The 10,664-nt window shown below is 41.5% G+C and overlaps 1 protein-coding gene across 1 annotated transcript in view; it reads left to right on the top strand.

The window, feature by feature from the left end:
* Positions 1-9,784, top strand: part of si:dkeyp-121d4.3 (serine/arginine repetitive matrix protein 2) — a 15,399-nt gene extending 5,615 nt beyond the window's left edge. The window contains exons 9-12 of the mRNA XM_035663249.1: positions 85-122; positions 335-2,870; positions 3,097-3,205; positions 9,010-9,784. Coding sequence (XP_035519142.1) covers positions 85-122; positions 335-2,870; positions 3,097-3,205; positions 9,010-9,614 — 3,288 coding nt within the window. The 3' untranslated portion in view covers positions 9,615-9,784. The remainder of the gene's footprint in view (positions 1-84; positions 123-334; positions 2,871-3,096; positions 3,206-9,009) is intronic.
* Positions 9,785-10,664: the final 880 nt, after the last annotated feature.

Genomic DNA, 10,664 nt, shown 5'->3' with positions numbered 1-10,664 from the left:
ACGGAGCTACTGGATAAGCGTCCTGCTCGCACCGGCGCCAGAAGTTCAGTACATATATCTAATATGTATTAATCTCTTTGGTAGATGACCATCAAGCTGACAAAAGCTTCAGAAGACACTGAGTGAGTTATAAATTTTAGTATTCATGTAATGTTGGAACAAACAAATGTTTACCTATTTCTACATATAAACCACTAGGTCATATGTCACCTTTTGGGTAAATTACCTATTTCACGTTGGCATCTATACAGAATGTATGGGAATACACATTTTGTAAAATTATTTTAATAAGAAAAACCTCTCTGACTTGTTTTACTTACTTCTGACATTTCAGGAAAACAAAACCAGAGACAGAAAAGCTGAAAGCGGTGGTGAAAAATCTTAGATCGCAGGACAACAAGACCAGTATCGGCAGAAGGGACTACAATGCCAGTCGAAATAGATATGGACATGGCAGGAGCAGGAGTCGGAGCAGGAGTCGGAGCAGGAGTCGGAGCAGGAGTCGGAGCAGGAGTCAAAGTAGGGTTAGGGCCAGGAGTAGGAGTAAAAGTAGGAGTCCACCCAGAGACCAGTTTGGACGTATCATTAAAAGCAGATGCAGCACCAGTGTTGACCGCGATCATAAAAGCAGCAGGTACAGGCGAAGCCGAAGCCGAGAGAGGTCAAAGAGGTGCACCGGTAGCCCTGGTAAGAGCCGCAGCAGAAGTCGCAGCCGAAGCAGGAGCTCCAGCAGGAGCCACAGCAGGAGCAGGGAAAGAAGCAAGGACAGGGCCAGCAAGAAGAGGAGCAAAATTAGCAGAGAGCGTGAAGAAAGTCACAAGAAGAGGAGGGAGTTGAGCCCTCCTCTCAGACGTGTCGGAGTTATGGATGATGAGCTGGCGAGAAAGAAGCGGGAACTGGAGGAGCTGAACGAGATGATTGCCTACAAAAAGTCGCTGGTGGACATAGAGCCTGGACAGAGGACCTGTATAGACTACGACCATGGCAGGATCGCTGTTCCACTGACTGAGTACAAACCAGTTCGATCTATCTTAAAGAAACGACCAGAGGGTCACCCCCCGTATGATGATCCTTATTATGACCGGCCATACAGTCCTTACCAAGAACGACGGTACGGTGACCACTACGGTGATCCATACCCCAGCAGCCGTCCTTACAGTGATCACCCCTATGGAGACCGCCCCTACGGTGACCGCCCTTATGAAAATCGTCTCTATGGTGAGGTTACCTATAGCGGCCCTCCGTCTGCCAGCCAACGTTACACTGATCGCTACGATGTTTATGATGAACCCTATGACGACCGCTATTATGACCCGGCATATACAGACCGACCGTACGATGATCCGTATCGGCCTGTCAAACGGAGCCAGTCTCCAGAACCCCATGGTTCCTCACCACCTTCTCAGTCCGGCCAAGTTCCTGCTGCCTCCACCCAACCTCCCTTAACACATACTGTTGCCACTTCATCTTCCCAACCCCCTTTCAGACCTCCTTCTCCCACAGAACCGCCTCCTAGAAGTCCCTCTCCCAAACGGAAGAACACAACACCGTGCCAATCACCTCCAGCTGAGAAACCACCCCTTGATCGCTTCCTTGACATGCTTAACAAAAAGGTGGATGCTGAAAAAAGATCAGAACAGGTTTACGTGAATGATGACCTTCTGCCTCATGAGCGGGCACTTCAAGATGGCAAAGGTTTCTCTAGGATTGTGGGATTGGCTCAAGAGCAGCCAAGCACTAGTCTAGCACTAGAAGGGGGAAAAAAACAACTGAGCCCTAAACGGTCCTCAGTAGAGAGAACAAGTGAGGAACTAAATATTAAGACAGAACCCTATGACAAGATCCAGAGTCTACTCCGTACGATTGGCCTGAAACTGAGTACAGGAGATGTGTCCAAACTGGCAAGCAGAGCCCAAGAGAAAATCTATAGCCCAAAGTCCTCATCCACAGAAAGAGAGACTTTGTCATCCCCAAGGGAAGAACGGCGACCAAGTAGAACTAGTTCAATTGAATCAGATCACATCCATTCCAACTCCCCTGTCAGGTCCTCCAGTTTGGAGCCACTTAGCAGACATAAAGCTGTCTCTGAGTATGACGGATTCCTGGACCAGCAAGAGTTGGAGGCACTGAAGAAGGCACAACAGCTGCAGAGTCTTACCAAGACAATGGGGAGCATACCCTCCACCACTCCTCCTGCACAACCTCCTCCTGGGCCTCCACCTGCTCACTACCAACAGCCAAGCCCACCAATCAGTTGGCCTGTTGGAATGACTACTCAGATTCCCCAAGCCCAGAGCTCCACAACCCTCAGCATGGCCACCCCAGCTCCTCCTGCAGCTGGTCTACCACCCCAGAAAATTGGACCTACTGCAGGAACTCCCCCTGGTCCTCCCCCTGGACCTCCTCCACGGCGTCATGGACTGCCTCCTCCAGGGCCTCCTCCTGGTCCTCCACCTCGCCGCCCGTCCGGACAACATCCTCCAGGTCCTCTACCTGGACCTCCATCCCAACACCCTCTTGGACAGCCTCTTTTCTCTCCACCCTCCAGTCATACAGGCCTTCCTTTTATTGGCCAGCTTCCTGCAACTCCACCCCTTAACTCATTCAATCCTTTGACCACTGCCGAAGTGACACCACCGTCATCAACACTAGCAACATCGAGTCCTACAAATGATGACCAGACAACCATCTCTACAACAGTGGCCAGATGCCTGAAGGTCATTGAGACAGTGAAATCTCTAGCTGTACAGCCACAAGCCAAACTAGTCAAAACAGTCCAGTTTAGTTTACCCACAGAGTCTCCATCAGCCTCGAGTCCTCAGACCTCTGCAGAGACAGATGATGACATAAAGAGCAAGCAGAAAGAGAAGGTATGATCAGCAGTGGTACTACTATTCTTACTAAAGTAGAGTTCCTATGAGTTGAGGATTTGTATCTGCTGTCAGTAATCTAAATAGTCCTGCATGTATGCCCAGGTAATCTAGATGGACACTAGTGCATTTAATAAAGTAGAAACCTTAGAAATGATGAAAGCCTACCACGTTGCAGCTGCCTAGGATAAAGCCTTAATGGTGTTGTGTATTCTTTATGTTGCAGCTGGATTTGTATAACCAGAGGGTTTTGGAAAAGAGGGAGCAGCAGTACAAGGAGATGCTAGCCCGCAAGAAAGCAGAGAAGAACAGGGATGGCACACTGATCTCCCCAGGTATCAAAACTTGTTAAATTACATTAAACTTAACTAGCAACCATTGAATTACTGGCATTTGTGAGTTAAGCATTCATTAAGGTTGTTCTCGGCATGCTAGGTCTTCAAACACATAAATACATTTTCAAGTTAACATTTTAGAGATGCATGCCATTTATATTACTTTTAGGATAAAAAAGATTTAACACCCTGTTTTCTTTTTTTCTTTGACTAGATGGGTTCTTTAAGCAGGTTAAAATTCTCCCAGACAGTTAGCCAGGCTTTGGTGAGAAACGCAAGGAAACGTGATTATCCACATCTCTGAAGATGTGGTAGAACCGTTAATATGATAAAAGTATTCTTAAGTTTTGTGGGTCTAGCTGAATGTATGATTAGCACGGCTTAAATAGCCCTGTTAGGCCCTGACTTAAAGAAGAATGCTAAACTAGATGTATGCTTCTCCGTCGAGATGGTCTGACTGTAGATTCCCATAAGGTAGGAAGTGATTTAGAATTTCACTCTGTTGTTATAGCTCAACCTCAATGCTACTCCGATATATCTTTTTCACTTTGTGATAGAGAACAGCAATCACAGCAAGGTTTGCCCTGAAAATGGCTTTGCTAGAATACATTTTGTCTAGCAGCTCTTGTGCTCTCCCAGTAGCACCAACATGCGGTTGCATTATGAAGGAGTTGCAGTCAGCTACAGTGGAGCTTCTGACGTACTAGCTGAGCACATAGAAACCGCTACGCCTTGAAACGGAGCCGTAAGGTTACCAAGATATCTTAAGTGCATTGCAGCGCTACAAAGATCAATCGCTCCTCTGCCACGCGTTAGCCGAGCCAAGTGGTTTGCCCAGCGATCAAGACAAGAAGCAAACTGCAATCTCAACTTCTCAAAGTAACATCTTTTTCCTCTTCATATGGTGACTCTATTGGTATCTAGCTTTAAAGGAACCCATTTGGAAAATTACAAGTGGGTTTTTTTAAATTAGATTATTTAGTGTAGGTATTGTTTGAAATGTAAACATTCCAATGCTGATACAATAATACAGTTTTAGCACTGATACCAACAATATATTACACTTTATATTACACTGAATATACTTCAATACTAAAGTATAAGTAGAGAAAATGAAATTGACCAACCATTTGATACCAACTTTTTTTTAGTAGTTGATACTACAGATACATTTTGGTCAGTACCCAATGATGATTTAGGTATGATACACTGCCCTATCATTTAGCTACACATTTATCTCCAGTGATACTTTTAAAGCAAGGTAGTTTTGCTAGGTTTGGGTATACTGCTTCCAGCTTAGATACTGTTACACTCAGTGGTCACTCAGCAGATACACCTTCCTACTTCTTCTCCAAACTGAGTCTCATACTTGTGCTTTAATGGAATCTGCAGTGGAGTAGCTGGTTCCACATCAGGACTGTTCTAACAACACAGTCAAGACTATTTTTGGATGCAAGAACCTCTTGTTCTGCTTCATGAGAGGGGAGATGAATGTTAAGATATACTCGGTCTCAGAACATCAGCAGTATAAAGAAGGCAATCTCAGAGCTATACTCATTGAACCTTGAAGAGCACTGCCTTTAGCAGCTGAAGACAACAAAAATATGAAGCCAGAGTGGTGTGTCATAACTGACTAAAAGTTGGAAAATATCTCTTTATCCAGTAGTTCTAATTTCATCTAGTCTACCAGAACATTTCTTATACATGAATCTCAATGGAGACACTCAAACATTACGTCCTGCCAAAAGAAATCTCAGCACAGCACATGACAATAACAAGTTGTAACAGTGACCACTGAGTGTAAACACAGTACAGCTAGCTTAAACTACCATTGCTAAGGATGTGATCTGGTGTTTGTTGACAGCAAGTCTGTAAAGACAGGAATCAAACCAGCTACACAATGCTCTTTAAATAAATTGAGAACTCAGCTTCAGGACAAAGATAATGGACAAACCCCACCAACGACTCAGTGCTACCTTTTAGTACTACAGACAGTAGTACAGACTAAGTATGTAGCACTAAGAGGTAGCACTAAGTTTGTAGTGCTTTGGTAGTACTACTCATTCCTACTTTGGTTGGTTAGCGGCTCCTCATGTCAACCAGTGTAGCTGACACTACAACAAAGACATGAAATGCACTAAAACAGACTTAAGACTTCATGTAGATCATGTTTTGTGACTGTATGAGGAGCATGTGTAGTCCAGGACACAGTAGGCCTTTTAGGTTAAGGTGGCTTTTACAGACATGGCTTGAATAGTCTAGGACAGTCTAGTAGGAATTGCCTAGATGTAAACTTCTAGGGTTGTGTTGGAGTGAATGTAAGGGCGAGACTAATGTAATGTAAAGAAAATTCAGAGGGTGCGTTTGGTTTTATCTTACATCATTTCAGCTGTCTTAAAAAGCTTTTTTGAAGATGTTATTTGTGATCCATTTAGTAAACAGAATTACAAGCCATGTTCATGAAAGCTTTTTGAGTGTTTTACTGAGCGTTTCTAGATTAAGGCCTTACTTGTCCTTGCATCAAAGAAGCTGTTATAACAGAGTGGCTTCTGATTTTATTACAAGTTAATGTGTGTTGTTTATTGCTTCAAATTCTCCAGATGTTTAATTTGTTTTACTATGTACAGGATTATGTGTTACACACCTGATATATACGTAATGCATTTTTTACTGTGCTAAGTCCTTGAGCCAGGTCCTGTTCAGGGTAAGTCAAGTTTGCTCAGTTCTGTTTGCGTTAAACTTTAGTGTAGCCGCATTTCCTGATATCCAGAGAAGTGATGTTTTAACAGAAGATCCAGAAGACTACTTGTAATTGTGACCATGCAAAGCAAAGTCTTCCTATTTCATTTACATTGAAAGAAGTTAGTATTTTTAAACAATAAGTTTTTCAGACAGGTAATACAGTTTGAACAATAGAGCTAATACTGCTAAGACACCATGATAGGTTGTTTCATGTTGGGTCTGCCACCATTGGTCAGAAATTAGTTTTTGAAAATGTGCTAATTTAAGAGAAACTAAACGTTATATTTCTTAGGCAGAGCCTCATATGTGAGCTGTACGAATGTAAAGCTACTACACTCTAGATTTTGTATCTTAAATTGGTAGCTCATTTACCTCACTACATTATTTTAGTTAAGAATACGGTTACTTCATTGTATATGACATTTGTAAGCAGCGTTGTAGTCCAGTAACCGAACCTCGGGTCCAGATTGAGTCTTCATCCCTTTATTGTTTGAAGTCCATCACCGAATTGATTCATGCATGTCCAGGTTAGAGTCATCGGATTAATGTTGAGTGACCGAGGTCATGACTGAGTCACGGAGGTAAGGATGGCATGACTGAAGACATTCGCACATCACTGAGGTCATTTCCAAACACCTGGCAGATTTTTATCAGCTCTAGCTGGTGAAGTAGCTTTTCTTCCAATCTGTGAAACTGTTAGCTTAGAAAGCTAACAGCAAGAGTTTTCACCATCATATCGGGGTCGTCAGTCAGATGTCATTAACTGTAACAGTGTCAGACGTGACTGTCATTAACACAGTAAGTGCAATCAGTATAATGCTTATTCTGAATGTCGTGGTCATTATTAAGAATATGTTGAGTAATATTAAGTATCATTCTGTCAAAGCTAAATTTATGCCTAAGTATATCACTTACATATGAACATAAATGACTTAAACATAGTAACTCTTAATTGGGACCTTTTTGTTTTCTGTGCCGCAAACTAGCTTGTCCTTTCAGTTTGAAGCTAACGTTAGCTCAGGAAGCTAACATAGAGAGCTTTTACTATAGGGGCCATGTATATAATGTCATGGTGATTACTCGATGACATTATAGTCCATGATTATTCTTAAGAATATGGTTTCAGTAATGTTACATAGCATCTTGTCTGAGCTAAATTTGTGTACTTTTTAATCAGCTTAGCCTACTAAGAAAGACTCACATCAGTATCTTAAACTCATTAACTTAATAAATTATTATTTTTTATTGTTAAAATTGAATATCAAAAGTTGAGAGCTTTTGCATTATGTGCTATGAACCTTTCCTTTCAGTCTGTGAAACTATCTATGTTAGCTCAAGAAGGTAATGTAGAGTGCTATTAGCATCCTTAAGAACTCAATGATATTGTTAGCTTTAGCAGACACAATTTACGAGTACTCAGTCATCAGTTTGGTTCTTAAAATCGAGTCACTTATATTTAGATGAGTTTGTCGAGGATTCAGACACTAAAACGTAGATGTGAGGACCTTTGCTAGCTCATTGCTAACAACCATAAAATGTTAAGATGTAATAGAATACAGTACATGATGCTAACAGGTTGTGAAGGTTTTGCCATTTGTTTTGTGCTTTTGTTCAGTCTTTGAATCAGCACACTGGTTACAGCACTCACCGTCACATCTCAGATGATGTTTGAATGCGTAACTTTTGCGGATCCATCGTGCAAACGACAGTATCACTTACGCGCATTTAAACCCACTGTGATCACACAGCCAGTCTCATCTTTGCCTTTAAACATGCTGCTCAGGTAACTTCTGTTCACATGCTGCGGCCCTGTGACCAGCACAGGACAGACAACCAGACTAGGCTACCAGTGGAGATGATGAGGTCCAGTATGGAGTCAGAGAACAGAAATGGAAAACAATAATAATGTCCCAAATGATCAACCTTTCAAACATCCATCAGTCCACCCACCAGCCTCCTCAAATCAGTGGTTGGATACAAAGTGAAAGTTAATACCCACATTATTGTTTTTGAACCAGTCAAAGTGTTAACGTCCTCGTAACCTACTTCCAATTTAATGGCAGCAACATATTGAATGTTTTCATGTTATTTCAAAGTGTATACATCTAATCTAACAGGCAGTAGGGAGGGACTTGTAGTGGATATTGATACAGCAGCCAATAGCAAGTAGGCCTTTGTACATTACTCAGTGAGGCCATAGATGTCTGTAACACATCGGCCCTCAGAAAAACTTTGCTCCGTCGGCGTCAGAAGAGAGAAAGCGTTTGATTGGACGCAGCATTAGTATATGCCCCCGAGTGCAGGATGAGTCATCAAATAAATTCCATTTCCTTTCTCTTAATGAAATACTGGACTGAAATCAGACCATTAGAAATGTAGAGTAGAGGAAAAGTTGTGGAAATAATTAATTCATTGATTATAATTTCATTAAATCAATCAAGTGTAGGTTAGAAGTGAAATTTTAATTTCAAGATTCAAATGTTTTTTAGTGCTTTGTTGCATGTTATGTTTCCATACACAGCCAGCATTGATTAACGGGGTATATAGAGTCAACAGTTAGCTAGGGAGACAATATAAATACACAGTTTAAGGTAATCCAGAGCTTTACCATTACGTTTTTTATCATAAAAGCAGTTTAATTTTAAAGTTATACGTTGTAGAAGGCCACTATTTGTTGTTTTGACGTGTAAAAAATTTGTTGTGAAGGTAGGTGACCATTTTGATCTCTTAATTGATTGATCAGAAATACAGAATGTAATTGTCTTACATTTCACATCCAACACTAAAATTCTTTCGGTACAGTTCACAAACATGTTTCTGTGATCAGGAGGTTTTATATTAGCACGTTTTTGTGTTTTCACTAAAACCAAAACTGTGAATGAACTTTCCTGATACAGTAATTATTACTTATCGATTAAATGATTGATATAATGAGATAGAACTGTTAATACAGGACAGAACTCAGTAAAATGGGAGCAAGAAGTAATACGATAGAAACAGATTGAGAGGGCGAGATACTTCAGGCTCTGCGACTTACAAATGTATTCTGTTAAAATCTGTAGGCAAGCCGACGAGCAGCGAGCCCAAGAACGTTTGGATTTGTGGTCATTCGCTGGTGTACTGGGCGGAGTCACGGGCCAAGTCTCCAGAGGTAGGTATGCAGCTGGGCATGGACCCCAGCAAGGTGGCCATCTGGTGGAAAGGCACCCAGGGCATGACATGGCCCCAGCTCCTGCCCCAGCTCCACCAGCTGAAGGTCACCTGGCCCAACCCGGACGTCCTCATCATGCACCTGGGTGGCAACGACCTGAGTACCGACAGCCCCACCGACCTGCTGGCCTCCGTCAAAAAGGACCTGACCTCCATGAGGAGCATCTTTCCGCAGTGCGTCCTCGTGTGGTCCAACATCCTCCCACGGAGGGCGTGGCGCCACTCCGCCGACAGCCACGAAGTCGATCTGGTCCGAACCACGGTGAATCGCAGGATCCAGAACATCATCTCAGAGCTGGGCGGCACCTCACTGACCCACGATAATATCAGGTGTGGCACAAACACGGGTCTGTATCGGGCCGACGGCGTCCATCTGTCCCCCAAAGGCATTGACGTTTTCAATCTGAACCTGCAGGACTTTCTGGAGAAGTGGGAGATGGCCTCAGAGAAAAGCTAAGAGCTAAATCACTTCTTCTGTTTTTATGTTCTCTTTTATTTCTGATGATAGCTAGGCAGTGCAACGTACAACTCCTTTGATAAAGTATTCAGTTTGTAGTATCAGCTTATCGTGTAGGAGCAGCAAATATTGTCTGTCTGTCCTGAAACAATAAATTCAATATAAACTGATCTGTTGTTTCTGTCTTTTCCTCTTACTGAACACAACCTGCAGTTTTGGATGTTACTAAAGAGTAGATATATTAAAACACATTCTGTTCTTCTGCAGGTAAATGTGATTTAAATAAAGAAAAGTTAATAATTTGATATTGTTTTGTATTTCTTTCTAGTTTTTTTGTTTAGTGCTGAGCGATATGACTGAAAGTGGATAAATAAATTCAATTTTGTTCAAATTGCTGTAAAATTCTAATGTTTCTAAAAAAAAAAAAAAGAGGCCAGCCGTATACTGTTTTATAAATCATATAGTCAAAATATATTTTTATTGTGAGAAGTAAAAAACAAAGGACTAGTTTCACATGTTTGCCTTTTTAATCTAAAATTATTGTTTTTCCAGCTTCTTTATATGATATAAAAGGAAATATTTTATTGTAGTTCCACCATATTGTCATTTTAAAAGCTTCAAAAATCCTTTTACAATGTAATTTATTTCTTTACAAATTACTTCCTGCCAGCAATAATTAGTTACAGTACTAGTTACGTTAGTTTTCGGCTACTCCAAACAACTTATGTGGTTATATTCAAAGGTAAGGTTGTAATATTATTTACACTACCAGTTACTAGAAGAAAGTAATATTACTAGTAATCAGTTACCACCCAACACTGTGTTTGAGTAGACAAAAATAAACATTCAGTTTCAGTTCAGTTTTAATTGTATGGCACCAATCACAACAAAAGTTATCTCAGGACACTTTTTAAATGAGTTCCACTGCTCTTAAGGTGATGGTGGATTGATGGGCTGGATTCATGATCGATGGATTGCAAACATTCTTCCTGGGAGGGAACCCTGGATGAAAATGGTTTTTCTCGCCCATATTAAAAACAATCCAGAGTT

The sequence above is a fragment of the Morone saxatilis genome, unplaced genomic scaffold (genome assembly GCF_004916995.1).
Source record: "Morone saxatilis isolate NCDOM2014 unplaced genomic scaffold, NCSU_SB_2.0 Contig19, whole genome shotgun sequence".
In the NCBI taxonomy this organism is placed as follows: Eukaryota; Metazoa; Chordata; class Actinopteri; family Moronidae; genus Morone; species Morone saxatilis.
Note: the sequence above shows the minus strand (reverse complement) of the source record. Positions and strands in the feature narration are given on the sequence as shown.